The sequence below is a fragment of the Scyliorhinus canicula genome, chromosome 2 (assembly GCF_902713615.1).
Source record: "Scyliorhinus canicula chromosome 2, sScyCan1.1, whole genome shotgun sequence".
NCBI lineage: Eukaryota > Metazoa > Chordata > Chondrichthyes > Carcharhiniformes > Scyliorhinidae > Scyliorhinus > Scyliorhinus canicula.
Window position 1 is genome coordinate 106,950,713 of NC_052147.1, and position 17,671 is coordinate 106,968,383.

General features: G+C 43.3%; 1 protein-coding gene across 6 annotated transcripts in view; it reads right to left on the reverse strand.

The window, feature by feature from the left end:
• The window catches only part of pcnx1 (pecanex 1), a 356,856-nt gene that overhangs the window by 197,236 nt on the left and 141,949 nt on the right, over positions 1-17,671 (reverse strand). For all 6 annotated transcript variants that reach the window (XM_038784415.1, XM_038784439.1, XM_038784431.1 and 3 more), the window contains 3 exons: positions 16,931-16,970; positions 12,151-12,240; positions 2,087-3,841 (listed from right to left, as the gene is read on the reverse strand). In XM_038784415.1, the coding sequence (XP_038640343.1) occupies positions 2,087-3,841; positions 12,151-12,240; positions 16,931-16,970 (1,885 nt within the window). The remainder of the gene's footprint in view (positions 1-2,086; positions 3,842-12,150; positions 12,241-16,930; positions 16,971-17,671) is intronic.

The window sequence follows — 17,671 nt, forward strand, 5'->3', positions numbered from 1 at the left end:
CCACTGGGTTTTCCAGTGTGGACGCTTATTGCAGTCAGGGTTCAGCTCTTTTTAACGTTATTTCCAATTACATGTCGAAAAGGAAGGAAGTGTACCAAGCTCATGCGATGTTGCCTCAAGTCATCGTCACTTCTTTACCTAAGGAAATGATCACTCAGCAAGCTATAAACACAACTTCCTTTAACACTTTGCAAAATGGTATCCTTTCAGATTTCTTTGCTTTGCATCATTCGGATCTGTTTACCATTCAAGAGCAGTTAGTTCACATTTCTTCCTGTTCAGCTGTTGATAGCTAGGTTTTAACTGTTGGTGGAAATATCTCCAGTAAGTCCTATTTAACATGCTGTACTTTACCAGGATGAGTTTTTATAAACTTCTCAGTTTGGATAGTTAATTTGCAAAACTCTCATTTATATGGTTATGTTTTTGAATGTAGTGTTTGTTTGTAGGTATTTATTAGGTCAGGTAAAAAGCCATTCATAATCTAACAAAGCTATACAACTGTGCAGATTAACTATTTGCCCCAAAAGTTATTCTGGAAAACTCGCAGCGGAATTCTCTGTTCCTGAGACTAAGTGTTGATGCCGGGGCAGGATTTGCGGACTTCCACGACAGCAAAACTGGCATCGCACCTGAACCAAATCAGCGACCGTTGAGGGGCTAGCACCGGCACCACGTGGAATATGACCCATTTCAATGAGAAACAGTGAGGGTTACAACAGGTCCTTAATTGACATTCGGGAGGCTGACAAGCAGCAGCCACATACACAAACTTCACTCCCCACACACATTCATCTCAGCCAACAAGATGGCACTGGTTGCGCTGCACCACGCCAATCCCGCTGATGGGGCCAGAGGGTACTTAGGAGGGTGGCCTGGGGCACACCCATACGATCAGTGGCTCTAGGTTCACAATGGACAGATAGCGGCTTGCGCAGCTGCATAGTTGCCTATCAGGCCGGGGCAATGGTGTTCAGTGACAATCCACCCCCCACCTCCTGGCTGCTACTCTCCCTGCCCGAGCTGAACACCCCCCCCCCCCCCCCCCCCCCCCCAAGGCAGCTGCATGACTATCAGCAAACTATGACGATGTTGGACTTTCCGTAAGCCCTCTCTCCCTCAGCAGCCATGGCGCCTGTTTCCCGATTTTCAAAAGCACATGTGAACCTTGCGGTCGGGAACTCCCCCCAGTGCAGGCAGAACATCGCGGAGGCCCCAGAGAATACCGGTTCAGGCCCGCTAATGATATGCCAATGGTGTTTACTGCACATGCGGAGTGGACGCATTGACGCCGGAGAATTGCGATTTGGCGTGAAACCAGCACCCACCACGATTTTGGCGTCAAAACCAATTCTCCATCAAATTGCGTTTCCCGTTTCCAGCCTCGGCCAATGGAGGATCTCCCCCCCCACCTCCCCCAATATTGTTTGCTATGTTTATGTTTGAGGTTCGGGGGCAGCACGGTGGCACAGTGGGTTAGCCCTAATGCCTCACGGCGCCGAGGTCCCAGGTTCGATCCCGGCTCTGGGTCACTGTCTGTGTGGAGTTTGCACATTCTCCCCGTGCTTGCATGGGTTTCGCCCCCACAACCCAAAGATGTGCAGGGTAGGTGGATTGGCTACACTAAATTGTCCCTTAATTGGAAAAAATGACTTGGGTAATCTAAATTTCTAAAAAGAATTTTTTAAATGTTTGAGGTTCTACTGAATAGCAGTGATGCAATTCTATCCGTGCATCTGGTCAATTTAAAGTACATTACCACACTCTAACCTCTAATTATGAACTTCCTTTACATGGCTGGCCGCTACAGATGGACTTCAGCATTCAGCCATTTATTACTAATCTGGTGGCAACCATGCTTATTCCATTACAGCGGTGGTAACAATCAACAAAGGGAGTACATTTTACAAGCATATTTGGAACCATCCAATGTAATTTTACTAATGCTGCAAAATATTTCAATTGAAACTTTAACTGCAATAATTAATGAGGCCACGCAAAGTGAATTGAGGAAAAACAGACCATTTTGTGTAAAACATGACTGTGCATTAGGTATATCACGATATTTATCCAACAAGCAACCTACCTCCACTGGTAGCTCCTTGCTCTTCTGCTTCAGGAAAGGTTACTTGACTAGGCAAACTATTGCGTGAGCGAGTTACTGATTCGAGTTGTGAAGCTCTGCCTATAAGTGACATTTCATCCAACACCTCTCCCTCCTTGGCTTCCAAATCTGATTTGGATGTAGTTAAAGGCCTCGCTTTATCAGGCGTGCCTAGTCTGCTAGGGTCACTTAGGCAAGCTGCTGTGCCACTGTCCAAGCTCAGTACTCTTGCATGAGTCTTGGCACTGGCTGCACTAAGAGTCCTGCGCGTTGACCGTCTCCTGGCATTTGCACAGCTTTCTGAGCCAGAATGGACTTTCAATGTAGCTTCAGAGTCAGTGCCTCTTTCGCGAGTTAAGTACTTTGCTTTTAAGACATGATATCGTCCTTCAGGAGAATGGCATGAATGGGAGGTGGTGCTGGATGAGCTGTCTGAACTGAAACGATGCGCTGAATGCATGCTAGAGGTCCTGCTCAGGTCGCTCTGATCACTTGAATCCTCATCGGGACAAAAACTACTGTTGCTAGTTTTGACACCAGTTACAGAACGAAAGGACACATACTCCCTATGCCGGCTTGAATCAAAACTGCTGGCTCGTTTTTTCCCTGTCTTTCTTCGGTTTGACTTGTGTGTAGAAGCAGCTCGGTAAATAAAGTTAGAAGACTTAGGTCTAACGTCCCCATCTTTTTGCTTAGTCGTTTCATCTTTTAGTGCTTGTATATCGATTGACAGAGAGGAATTTTCCACAACCTCTTCGACTGCTTCCTCAGCCACCGCCTCTGTAAGTGATCCACCTTGCTGTTTTAGTATATCCACAGTTAATTCATTAGCATGAGGGTTTTTGTTGGCATCACCAGACCCAGAACCACTGAGGTTTTCTCCAGTTTGTACTGAGTCAGATGTCTGCATCTGGTCAGAAGTCTGCCCAGGATCTGGACTGCAACGTCCATTTTTACTTGCAGTGTGCAACTTTATCTTTTTGCCATTAGTCCTTTTATTATTTTCCACAATGTGGGTGCTTTCAGGCTCACTACTGTACCCGCTCCGGGCACTGCTTTTCTCACAAAGTTTTTTCTCAGAGCTGTGCTCATCTGCTGAGGTTTCTGCTTGCTCCGAAAGAATGCTCTCCACGTGGGTTGAACTGGTTTGTTCACTCTTGTAACTGCTGATGGTACTATTAGTGTCTCGATCTGTCCCACTACAGTAGCTCTCTGTTGACCCACTACTTCTGGTACTGAGGCTCTGCAGGCTATCAACACTATTATCTGTTTTTAGAGGCTTATTGAGTCCTGATTTGGACAATGGTTGGGAAGCACCATTTTTGAGTAAGTCACCTAGCTGGAAAATGCCAACGTAACAAGAGTTTTCATGCAATGATTCCTTGGATCCCGAAAGGGGTTTGGAACTTTCTAATTCACAGACAGTGTCTAGCCCTCTCCTTTGCTGAAAGAGAGCAAAATCGCTAAGAGATGTGTCTGGAAAAGCAACTGCTGAACTTGAAGTCCTTGGCACACCCCTAGGCCTATGGTCTTTCCGGTAAGACAAGGAATGCAAAGGTACAAGGGAGGCTGCTTCTGTGTCACAGGCAGTGGACAATGACTGCTCTGTGTGGTGGTAGCACATGCTGTCATTTGAATCTATTGGAAAGTCTTGAGCTCCTGAAGATGCTAATGTGTGGCTGGACACAAAGGAATCATTCGACACCACTTGGAAAAGCTTGGAATCTAGTGCCAGATCTGTGGGAAGAAATGGCAAGGATGAAATTGCAATTGTTTGTGCCACTTCCAAACATATCTGTATATATCATTAGAAACAGGTTCTATAGTTTCCACGTTATGATAATATGAAAGGTGCATTTTCCATCACCTAAGATTATGATGTCATACTTTACCGTGCACAATTTGAACTTTAGGTCTACGGAGTTGTGAACGTGGTGAAACATGGTTAATATTTCAGACTTGCATTTATATTGCACCTTTAACACAAAGGAAAGTTCCAAGACACTTCACAGGAATGTAAGAAAAATAATAATGGAAGATAGTGTGAAAAAAAATGTAAGCGAAGTCCAAAGGTGACAATGCCCAGTTGAGGGTTTCAACAGCAGACAGGTGAAATGGGGATACAAACAGATGACCTTATGGATACAGAAAAAGGCAGCATTTTGAATGAGAAAACTGGTAACCAAAAAGGTGCAGTTTAGGAATGCATAGAGCACCAAAACTGCGAACAGGTTATTGGAAAATCAGGGACATTTCCATGATTTCTGATTAAGGGCAGTTACGGAGTCGTTTTTTTTAAAGACAAATTGATGCTCCCTGCCACCTTTCCTGACCCTCAAAAAACCTCCTGATAGCTACCGCTCCCACTGTCCCTCTGAATCTTCCACTCACCCTGTCCTCCCCCAACCTTCCCGACCACCAACCCTCCAAATCCCCGTGTTCTCCCCCACCCTCCCACTCACTGGATCACTCCCACTCGCTGGATCCCTCCAACTCGCTGGATCCCGCCCCGATTCTCCCACTTCCCTGACCCTCCCACTCTCTCTCTCCCTCCACTCACAGTCCCTTCACACCAAGCTTCTTCTGACCCCTCGCTCACAGTGAGGATTCAGGAGAGGGAGTGAGAACTTAGGAGAGGGAAACAATGAGGGTAAGGGCCAGGAAGCAAGAGGGAAGCAGCCAGAGAGAAAGGCAGGGAGGGAAGCAGCAAGTTGGAGGGAAACATCGAGCAGGAGGGAAGCTTCAGTCAAGAAAGGTGGCCAGCAGGAGGGTCGGTTAGGATCTTAGTAAGAGGAAGAGACGGCAAGCTGTGTCAGGAAAGACGACTAGCAGAAGAGGCAGTGAAATGGAAAGGCGGTGAGCAAGAATGTCAAGCAGGGAAGTGGAGAGTGGGAGCAGTAGGGAGCTGGAGAGTCAAGCTGTTGCTTGAAGTGAGGTCATTAATTACAGGTTTCAAAGCAGCCTAATACCTGCTGCTCAGTGTTTAGGTAGACCTGGAGAAAAGCCGTGGTGAACATTGAAAAAAGTATTTCATAATTCCCAACAAATATTTGTCCCATTTAAAAATTAAAACTCCAGACGAAGTGTGGTTCATTTGTGACTAACTAAAGAGCTTAGAGTATTATTACATTAAAAGAAACTTATAATGTTGCGAAGAAGAGTAAGCAGTCTGGAGATTGTTAAATGGGAGAGTGGGAGTAACTGGATTACTCCAGGGAAGGCCTGCATGGACTAGATGGGCTGCATGGCCTCCTTATTGCCATAAATGGCGCTATAGCCAACAAAGGATGACCAAAAACCGAAAGAAGAGAAAAAACAGAATAAGAGTGCACGCTAACGAGCAATATTAAATCAGATTGATTCATGTTAAAAGAGTAGTGAAAATAAATGTGGGTAGCTTCAGGGCTACGAAAGGAAAAAATATAATGGGGCATAAATAAATGGCTGAGATGTTGAACAAATATCGTGCATCTGTCTTCATAGTGGAATATCCAAAATCTGCTAGAAATAGTGGGAAAACAGGGGTCTAAAGAGAGTGAGGGACTTAAAGTAATTGATTTCAGTGAAGAGAAATATTGAAGAAGTTAATAGGACTAAATTCTGCCAATTTCCCTGGCCCCTATATCCTACATGTTAGCATTCTAAAAATGGTGGCTGCAGGGAGAGCGAGTGTGTTGGCTGCAATCTTCCAAAACCGCTACAATCTACAACTTAGAAAGTGGATTGTTTGGTAGCAAATGTAACACTGTTATTCAAGAGAACAGGGAGACAGAAAACAGGGAGACACAAAACAGGGAGTAGGCCAGTTAGCCCGACACCAGTTGTCAGGAAACTGTTACAACCACTATCAAGTATTTGGTTAGAGATCACTTGGAAAATCAGGATATGATTAGAGACAATATGGTTTCATGAAATGGAAATCATGTTTGATAAATCAATGAAAGTTTCTTCGAGGATAGAACTAGCAGGGATGATAAAGGGGAAACAATTGTTGTAGTTCAAACGATCAATTTAATAAAGAAAGCATGATGTACCATGACAAAAGTCAGAAGTGCATATCTCTCATTGCGATCATGTCTCCTTTTGAAAATGTTAGATATGAGTCCGAAACAATGTCCTAATAACTGTTCATAAGAGTAGAGCAGAAATGAGCTGGCGAAGACTCTGCAGCCCTTGAGCCTGTTCCACCCATCATTAGGGTCATGGGTGGTCTTCAAACTCATTGTTTCACCCGATTCCCATATCCCTTGATTACCTTAAGAGTCCAAAAATCTGTCAACCTCAGCCGAGAGTATACTGAATGGCAAAGCACCCTCAAGCCTCTGCAGTGAGCAATTTCAACAAACACTTGAGACAATTTCTACTCTTCTCAGTCCTAAATAGCTGATATTCTGCCTCAATTTAACTTTCCCACCTATTCCCCGCATTCCCAGATTCCCTGAGAGACCACAAAATTATTTCAGCCTTGAATACACTCAACGACTGAGAATGGGCACTCTTGCACAGGATACCCAAAGTTAACATACTTGCAGAGTGAAGGAATTAGGAAGACAAATGATATATTGCCCTTTATTGCAAGTAGATTGGAACACAAGAGTAAGGAAGTCTTACTGCTGTTGCACAAGTTTTGGTGTGACCATATCTGGAGTACTTTGTGCAGTTTTGGTCTCTGTACCTAAGGAAGGAAAAATATGCCATAGAGGTGGTGCAATGAAAGTTCATTGATTTGGAGATGAGGGGTTTTCCTGTATGGAGAAAGTATGGGGAAAGTGTAATTGGCCTCTATTCTTTGTAATTAAGAAAAATGAGAAATCTCATTGAAACATACAAGACTCTGGAAGGTTTTGACAGGGCAGATGCAGAGAGGTTGTTTACCCTAGCTGGAGAATCTAGAACTGTGAGCACAGACTCAGGATAAAAAGCTGATCATTTAGGGCTGAGACAAGGAGAAAGGGGCAGCACGGTAGCATTGTGGATAGCACAATCGCTTCACAGCCCCAGGGTCCCAGGTTCGATTCCGGCTTGGGTCACTGTCTGTGCGGAGTCTGCACATCCTCCCCGTGTGTGCGTGGGTTTCCTCCGGGTGCTCCGGTTTCCTCCCACAGTCCAAAGATGTGCAGGTTAGGTGGATTGGCCATGATAAATTGCCCTTAGTGTCCAAAATTGCCCTTAGTGTTGGGTGGGGTTACTGGGGATAGGGGGAGGTGTTAACCTTGGGTAGGGTGCTCTTTCCAAGAGCCGGTGCAGACACGATGGGCCGAATAGCCTCCTTCTGCACTGTAAATTCTCTGTAAAAATTCTCTGTAAAATTGCATAATTCAAAGAATTGCAAATCGTTTAAACTGTGAACCTCAGAGGGTTTTGAATGTTCTGTCATTCAGTATATTCAATGCTGAGACTGATAGATTTTTGGACCCTTAAGGCAATCAAATTTATGGGAATCAGGTGGAAAAATGAGCGTGAAGATCATTGATGACACCACTGTCATCACTAATGGAACAGGCTCAAGGGGCTTTATAGCCTACTCCAGCTAATGTGGAGCTCCACATCAACATTTACAAATTTCACACCTTTTTTAAAAAAATCAGTTTTTCTGTTCTTCCTATCAAGGTGAATAACTTCACATTTCCTATACTAATACCCATCCATTTAACCAGTCTATTTCTCTTTGCAACCTCTGTGCCCTCCTCATAATTTGGATTCCCACCTAATTCTACATTTTCAGCAAACATGGCTGCATTGGTCTCAGTGCCTTTGTCGAAATCATTAATATAGGTTCTAAATAAATGAGACCTTAGCACTGATCCATGCAGTTCTCCACTAGTCACAGCCTGCCAACTTGAAAATGTCCCATTTATCCCTTTTCTCTGCTTGTACTTCATTGTCCCCTTCTTCCATCCATGTTAATATATTACTCTCAACTCCATGAGCCCTTATCTTGCGTATTATCTTTTGTGCGGTATCCTTTTGACTGCTTTAGAAATTGGACATCCAATTATATTAAACTTTAACAAACTCATTAAGCATAATTTCCCTTTCGTTAATATGGGTTGACTCTGTCTGATTATATCATGATTTTCCGAAGTGCATTATTAAATTCATTGTTTATTTACTGCCATTCCTTTTCATCTATTTACCCAATCACACAGCTAGTTTCCCCTCATCCCTACGTAATTGGATTTGTTGGAGTTAAAGATCTTATCCTGGGCTGAAGGACGTTAAATTTAACATTGCATTTAATTGTATTATGAAATGAAAAAATGAAAATCGCTTATTGTCACGAGTAGGCTTCAATGAAGTTACTGTGGAAAGCCCCTAGTCGCCACATTCCGGCGCCTATCCGGGGAGGCTGGTACGGGAATCGAACCGTGCTGCTGGCCTGCTTGGTCTGCTTTAAAAGCCAGCGATTTAGCTCAGTGAGCTAAACCAGCTCACTTATTTCCAGCAGATCTTTTCCTATGAGATGACTAATTAATAATATAATTAGTAATATAAAAGCTCATGATATAGGGGTAACATATCGGCATGAATTAAAGATTGATTAACTAACAGGAAACAGAGTTGGCATAAATGGATCTTTTTCTGTTTGGCAGGATGTGACAAGTGTGTGCCACAGGGATCAGCGTTGGGGCCTGAACGCCTTACAATTTATATAATTAACTTATATGAACGGACTGAAGGTATGATTGCTAAATTTGCTGACGACACAAAGATAAATAAGAGAGCAAATTGTGAAGAGGGCGTGAGGAGGCTACAAAGGGACATATATAGTTTAAGTGAGTGGGGGAAACAAATTGGCAAATGGAATATAATATGGTGTAGCAACTCGAGGGGCCGAGTGGCCTAACCCTGCTCCTAATTCGTATATTCATATGTTCCTGCCTTGTTACACAATATTATAACTTTGTCAAAAGTTGGCTCCAAAAAGTATTGCCTTGGATGGGGTGTTCTTTCCAAGGGCTGGTGCAGACATGATGGGCCGAATGACCTCCTTCTGCAATGCAAGTTCTAATTCTATGACTGCTCTATTGCCTTGACTTTTTTCTATATATTTCTAAATTTCCCTTCACCTGATCCAACCCTTTGTCAGTTAAAGTCCTATCCAAGGAAGCATGCAGCCAGGGAAAGCGCCGGGGCCTGACGGGTTCCCGGTGGAATTTTACAAGAAATTTTCAGAATTGCTGGGCCCGCTGCTGGTGAGGACCCTGAATGAGGCCAGGGAGGGGGGGGCTCTGCCCCCGACGATGTCCAGGGCAATTATCTCTTTGCTCCTGAAACGGGACACGGACCCCCTTCAGTGTGGGTCTTATAGGCCGATCTCGCTCCTTAACCTAGATGTCAAGTTGTTGGCAAAGATGCTGTCCAGGCGGGTGGAGGATGTGGTCCCGACGGTGATTCATGAGGACCAAACGGGGTTTGTAAAGGGGAGACAATTGAATGCCAACGTGCGGAGACTCCTGAATGTTATGATGATGGCGCCGGTGGTTGGGAAGTCAGAAATAGTGGCGTCCATGGATGCGGAGAAAGCTTTTGATATGGTGGAGTGGAGTTACCTGTGGGAGGTGTTGCGGAGGTTTGGGTTTGGTGATGGGTTCATTAGCTGGGTGAGGTAGCTGTACAGCTCCCCGGTGGCGAGTGTGGTGACGAATGGGAGGAGGTCAGAGGACTTTCGGCTTTCCAGAGGGACGAGGCAGGGGTGCCCCTTGTCTCCCCTGCTCTTCGCGTTAGAAATTGAGCCCCTGGCCATGGCGCTGAGGGACTTGAAGAGTTGGAGGGGGATTGTGCGGGGTGGGGAGGGGAGCACCGGTTGTCGCTGTATGCAGATTATCTGCTGCTGTATGTCGCGGACCCGGCTGAGGGGATGCCAGAGGTGCTGAGGATACTCGAGGACTTTTCGGGATATAAGCTCAATGTGGGGAAAAGCAAGCTGTTTGTCCTGCATCCGGGGGGTCAGGAGAGGGAGATAGGGGAACTTCCATTGAAGAGGGCTGAGAGGAGCTTTAGGTATCTTGGGGTCCACGTGGCTAGGACCTGGGGGGCTATGCATAGGCTTAACTTTTCGCAGCTGGTGGGGCAGATGGAGGAGGAGTTCAGGAGGTGGGATGCGCTGCCACTCTCGTTGGCGGGCAGGGTCCAGTCTGTTAAAATGACGGTGCTCCTGAGGTTTTTGTTTCTTTTCCACTGCCTCTCCATATTAATCCCGAAGGCTTTTTTCAGAAGGGTGAATAAGTCGATTTTGGAGTTTGTGTGGGCGCGGAAGGCCCCGAGAGTAAGGAGGGCATTTTTGGAGCGAAGAAGGGAGGTGGGGGGCCTGGCGCTGCCCAACCTGTGTGGATATTATTGGGCAGCAAACGTAGCGATGATTCGCAGGTGGGTGACGGAAGGGGAGGGTGACGCATGGAAGAGACTGGAGGTAGCGTCCTGTGCGGGTACGGGTCTGGAGGCTTTGGTGACGGCCCCACTTCCACTCCCCCCGGCAAAGTACTCCACGAGTCCGGTGGTGGTTGCGTCCCTCAAAATCTGGGAACAGTGGAGGCAGCATAGGGGGGAAGTGAAGGCCTCAGTTTGGGCCCTGATACGGGGCAATCACCGTTTTGCGCCAGGGAGAACAGGTGGGGGATTTGGAAGTTGGCACAGGGCAGGCATCAGACAGTTTGGGGACCTCTTCTTGGACGGGAAGTTTGCGACTCTGGAGGAGCTGGTGGGGAAGTGGAACGTCCCCCCTGGGAATGCTTTTAGGTATATGCAGGTCAGGGACTTTGTTAAGAGGCAGGTGGAGGAGTCTCCGTGGCTGCCGCCAAGTGGGGTGCAGGACAGGGTGCTTTCGGGGACGTGGGTCGGGGAAGGGAAGATCTCGGCTACCTACCAACTGATGCAGGAGGAGGAGGAGGCCTCAGTAAATGAGCTCAAAGCGAAATGGGAGGAAGAGCTAGGGGAAGAGATTGGGGATGGGACGTGGTCAGACGCCCTGGAGAGGGTGAATTCCTCCTCCTCTTGCGCACGGCTCAGCCTAATTCAGCTGAAGGCGCTGCACAGGGCTCACATGACGGGGGCAAGGATGAGCCGGTTTTTCGGAGGGGAAGACAGGTGTGGGAGGTGTTCAGGTGGCCCAGCAAACCACACCCATATGTTTTGGGCATGTCCGGGGTTTTGGAAGGGGTTTTGGAAGGGGGTGGCGGGGATTTTGCCGGAAGTGGTTGGGTCTAGGGTCAGGCCGGGATGGGGGCTCGCGATCTTTGGGGTAGCTCGGAGCCGGGAGTGCAGGAGGCGAGAGAGGCCGGCATTCTGGCCTTTGCGTCTCTAGTAGCCCGGCGCAAGGAGGGGGGTTTGGGGATGGTTGGGTGGTTTGTTTTTGTGGCGGTGGGTTTGTTATGTTATTTTCTTCTTTCTTGTATTGCTATTTGTTATAATTTATTTTGGGGGAGGGGGGAGAAAGAGTTCTTTTCTTGTTTTGGTGTGGAAACATGCCTTGTTTGTTTTAAATTGCGGGGAGAAAATTTGTTATTGTTATTAAAAAACTTGAATAAAAATTTTTTTTAAAAGTCCTATCCAAAGCCGTCGTTATAAAATTTGCTAGATATTACACTAGTTTAAAGTGCTTAAAGGAACAGCTCCCTCTTTCAATATTACTGGTGCCATTGCCCGTGAATTGAAACCCTTTCTTCCTATGCCACTCCATGAGCCACAAGTTTAATTCTCCAATCTGCATGACCGAAAGCCAATGTGTGTGTGACTCAAATAGTAATCCAGAGGTGTTATCTTTGAAGTCTGAATGCTCCAGCTCAGCTTTTGCTCTTCTATAATGCAAATCTCACAATTAATTTAAACCAGTTTTTCAAATCCATTTTCATTGCTAAATTATAGCTTACACAAGCAGATCAAGCTTCCAATTCCAATATTCCTCAAAGTAGGTTGTTATTCTGCATTAATAAACTGGTGATTTTAAGTGGAATGCAATAAATTTTCAGCCGGATCCATTTATGGAAATACCAGCATAACAACAAAAAATATTGGATTGTCTGCCAGTCAAACACCTGCAGGCTCACCTTGTTCATCATTCGCATCTTTGTACAAACTGCAGCTCTGGCCCAAGCTCAAACTAATATCGTCAGAAGTTTTTGCTGTTTCTTCATTCCCTATAGTGGACATGAAAGGAAAGGTCAGTCTCCAAATGTCCGATGTCAATTCTCTGCTGGACATATACACTTAACTGTAGTGACCCTCCCTTCAGAAAATACATCACTCGCTGGATCCAGAATACTTAGCTCGTAAGAAAATGGACTTGCAATGACTTAATCCAGAGTGCTAAATAATTCCAAGCGCAATGTGCAAGGATGTTTCAGTATGTTTGTGTCAATTTACGGTGTGGGTTTGGGGTAGCCCACAATATAGTGGACCTCTACCCAGGAAGAAATATAATGTCTGTTTTGACAGGCAGCCAATGGGGAGAAAGCGCACAATACAATATTTGCCTGTCTTTTTACTTGGCAAGAGATCATGTTTCAGAGTTTGTTTTTGTGTTAACTCGATTTGAATTTTACATGTCGACACTATAGCCCTCTAAAGAACCACTGGAACCTTACAAAATAATTGGTGGGTCTTTCCATATCAAGGCTAAAATGAAAACATGAATTTTACATCACATAACACTTTTTAATGTAAGGTTATTGTGATACAAAGTTATGCCTACCTTTTCCGATTACCTCTGCTTTGAAAGGGAAACCAATCTCAATTTAAAAATCTTGTGTAATTAGAATTCTGACCAAGGCATAAAGTTGCTAGAAAGGATCACAGCTGGAAGCTAAAACAGGGCTGGAAATTTCCAATGGTCAGCTTGTTTGGGACTAAGTTCATTCCCGCCTTTGGTGAGCTGGACAAAATAGTGAGGCTGAAAACATAATTTCCTTCTTTGTTGTCTTGCTAATCATGATAAATTTTCACTAGTTGCAGCTTGTCCCCTTTCCACTGATGATGCACAAGGTGCACTTAATTAATTAATTCATTTGAAAGATTGCCTTCCTAAAGTTAAGATTCAAGGAATAGGGCTTTGCCCATTGAAAAGTAAACATGGCAAGGTTTTAAACATGACGGAGCTTTTCCTAGGACTGAGGGGCCACTAGGAATAACTCAGTCATTATTTTGCAATCTTGTCCACCAATTTGGCTTCCGGTTAACAATACCTTCAAACAAAAAATATTACTGCAACTAGAAAAATAACTCAACAATAACCACCTTATCTGAAGCACCAATAAATAACATTTAAGGAATAAAGATGAGCTTTACTCAAATATTTCATTTAAGAATGTCCTTATGTTACATATTTTACCCAATTAAGCAATCATGCCTGATCTTCATCTGTGGACAGTGAACTGCTTGTGCAATTGACTTGCAAATTCAATGTTCCAAACGGCAAGCACATTAGAACTCACCTTGTTCTTTAACTACAGGTGAAAATCTGCGCTCAAATGCTCTAACATGTGTGTTGCAGCCCTCATATGTTGCAGCAACACCCTTAAAGACTGGAATTCCAAAACTCTCAACATCAAAGATTGAAAATATCAATTTGTAATGCAGTTAAATTTCACAACAGCACAGTAACAATTTCCAGTCCCAATGTAACAAAAGTTCAATTGGACAGCACAGTGCGTGCGCTGTTAAGATGCCAATAGTTTTGTATTTACAATTTTTGAGCTCATACATCACAATCACGCAATGAAAATCAAAAGTATTTGTTGGATATACTCAAGAGTTTTGGCACTCATAGCAGGACTACATTTTTTAAGACATTTTAAAGGACAAACAACCTCAAAAGAAAAAATTGATTTAATGCTATATTCATCCTAAAGTATCGACTATGAACGGCACACCACCGCTACTTCAGGTCAACATCAAGCGCCGTCTTAAGTGAGGTATAATGGATGTATTTTCAGTGGTTTTTAAAAATATAATAATCTGTCTCTGCAAAAAACCTCCAAAAGCAGTCTTTTCAATTTTAAACTTGACCCCAGGGAATCTGACAGCAGCAAAATTCAGTTGAAAGTAAAATCAAACTTATCTTGGTCACGATTTTCACAGTGCACTTTCACTGTTCAATAAGAATCCTTTGTTTTCTACTTCAATTAAATACCAGGAATTCAGGGCACTACCTTTTGGTACAGGATAATTTCAAATAAATACAGGTTTAGGACATCAGACGGTAGAGGAAGGCCAACTACTTTAGATTTCCTTAAGAATAATTCCACAAGTTGAACACAACAGTGCAGGCCCCTGGTGTCTTGTTTGACTCTAAACTGACTGGATATCCGAACAACCCTGAAGACTACCCACTTCTGCCCTCGCTGCAGAGCCCATCTAGGCCCTTGCTTGATCCCACTGTGACTTACGGTGCCTCCAGGTTTAATTTCCCCAATATCTTCAAAAACAGCCTCTCAAGCTCCAGTTTACATCAACTCCAATTCATTCAAAATTCCTCCTGCTCATCCTGTCATGCATTAAGTTTTAGTTCAGCCACCAGCTGTTCTTCACTGCCTATTTCTTCCCTTTTATTCTTGTAGTTTACAAATCCCTTCATGACGCATTCTGCTCTATTTCTGCAGTTGTCTTCCAGCTCTATTTTCTAGCCCATGCCCTTCAGTCTTCTGATATTGGCCTCTTGAATATCCCCCATCTTCGGCTATCTCAAAACCAACTCTTGGGATATCCTTCATCTTGCTACCACTATCCTTACTTAAAAAAGCATCCTTAGGATTTCTGTCTGACCACACTTTACATAATTTCTCCTAATTCTTCTGTAATTGTTTGGTACTCACTTATGCTCTGTGAACTAAGTTGACACATTTGCTATATAAAGATTAGTTGCTTAGTAGTCCAAAGATTGAGTGCTGATGAAGAGAGAGACACTCATCAGGACTGAAGAAAGAACGCCAATTTCAAAGGAAGAAAACAATTTATACTGCCAGAGAAAAAGGTGCAGATGAATGGCAAGTCATCTCTGATTGGTTGCATTGTTGCCATAGAGAATGCACCAGTGAGCTATTATTTCCATGCTTTTAGCTAATTTAAAAAGACGCAATGCCCAAACTTGCTCTATCTGATTGCAGAGGACAGAACTTGCATATGAATATACCAACTTTCTGGCAGGCGTAAGTGAGCCAAACAGCAAGCGCAATTGATTATCTTAAATTGATTGTCAATGCAATTCCTAGCAGACTCGGGATTGTTCAGCGGAATTGATTGTTCCGCCCAATCGCAGAATCATATCTAACTTCAGATATTAGGTTCTGAGTTTTTGCATACATGGGCTGGTCGAATATAGTCAGTACTCTGCCTATTACAAATAGTCAATGGGACATGCTATTTGATACAATCCGTCAGTAACTGGGACGTATGGTTTACATATCTATCTGCATTGCATCAGCACTGAAATTCATATTCACATTATTTATTTGTTTGGTAGGCAGAATGCCTTTTGGGCTTGATGACATAATTCTATTAGTGGAAAATACAGCTCCAGTTGCTACTGCATAATAGCAGGGTGATAAACTGCTAGTTTCACCTGTCGCTCAAACTATTGAAATACCGTACTCTTCCACAACTGAGGAAGAGTCATATGGACTCAAAACATTAACTATGTTTCTCTCTCCACAGATGATGCAGGCCTGAGTTTTTCCAGGATTTTTCGGTTTTTATTTCAGATTTCCAGCATCTGCAATATTTTGTTTTTACAGTAAAAAAAAAACTCCTGCTCCATTAATTGGAACCAAGGGTTTAAATTCCATCAGGTATTTTGTTCGTGCAAAACCCTATCACACAGTATTTTAATAGTAAATCTGTATAAAATTTAAAGAGAACAAAAAAAAAATCACAAAATAATGGTAAACCAAAGGAAACTGAACTCCCGAAGTGTAACCCAAGAGAAAATGATGGAAAATCTCAGCAGGTGCTAATAGCCACAGAAACCAAGGGGAAAGAGTGCTAATGGCAGACCCCATGAGAACAAAAGGTGTGAAAGGCCAAACAGGCTATTAGCACTCTGTTCCCTTGGGTTCTGTGACTATTAGCACTCTGTTCCATTGGTTTCTGTGGCTATGACTCATCTTTCATTCTCTCACCCCACAGTATAAATATTTCCCACTTTCTAAGTCTTTCAGCTTTGACAAAGGGCCTATTGGACTCGAAACGATTAGCTCTTTTCTCTCCCTACAGATGCTGCCAGGCCTGCTGAGATTTTCCAGCATTTTCTCTTTGATTTCAGATTTCAGCATCAGCATTAATTTGCTTTTTTTTCCCTAAAGAATAATTCATGTAAATAGACTGATGTTTGTTGAAAGCTTGCACACAAAACCTTTCCATTCCTACTAAGAACACAATTCAGGAAGCAGGCCTTAGTGTCAAAATGCCTTTTAAGGATTTATAGGCCAATAACATACACTCACATTCTGCCTGTTCCTAAATATACCAAGTTCAGAGCAGTAGCCCAGTGCTGAATATAAGCAGCATTGAGAAGTTCTGCCTCTCACAGTTACCATCTCCTTACAGCCTTTTCCTTTAAATTGCAGTTAAAATTAATGTAACAAAGCATTTGATTTATGGCTCCAGTTTTTTCTAACATCTTGGAAATGGGGTCACAGTAACTCACAAATTCACAGAACCAAAGATTTGCAATGCTTATTTTTAGGTTGTTCACTAGCAGGGCATCAGTACTGCGTAAGCAAACCATCACATATTACTTCAATATAATTCAATGAGGAATTTAATTCTGGAATATTCAAACCTACTAGATATATTTTTTAAAAACCTTAACTCATTAGACTGCAGATCTCATACCTTTGACACTGGATGTTGCTCCAAGGTGAGACTGCACAACCTGTTAACAAAGGATTGGAAATAATTAAAAAAGTATATAAGCTTCATAATTCACATTTGTTGCCAAATATCCAATTTGTTTATTACGATTAAGACACTTCAGCTTGAACTTTAAAAATAAATTCGAGGTGGTAAAGACATTGTTTCTTGGATTTAAGTAAACATGGTCAATGTACATTTTAAACACAAACTCAAAGCTATACATTCTTTCAATTACAGGGATGGATCCCAAGTATTCTAAAAAAAAAGGTTTGCTCTGGAAGCTGTTCTGGAAATTTACATTTTAATTTTGAAGGAATGTATTTATTTTGAATTTTCACAATGTTGTAAATAATGCTATTTTTCAGCTCCCCCCCCTACCCTGCCCCTCAATTTATAGCATTCGATTCAAACATAGATTGCCTCAATTGTATCTGCATGAAATTGATGATCCCAGACTCAAATATCTTGTTCAAATGCACACCCTAATGCCAGAAATGAACTGGCATCTTTAATCTAACATAAGCACTGGCGCTGACTTTGCAATCAGTGGCAACAGAGGTCGCATTTTTTACATATGATTCAGCCTGTTGAACCTGCTCTTCCATTTATGATCATCATAGCTGATCGGCAGTAACCTCAAATCTGCATCCCAAATACCCCCTGATAACCTGTTCCCACTTGCTTACCCCAGGAATGTATTCACCTCTGCCTGAAAAAACA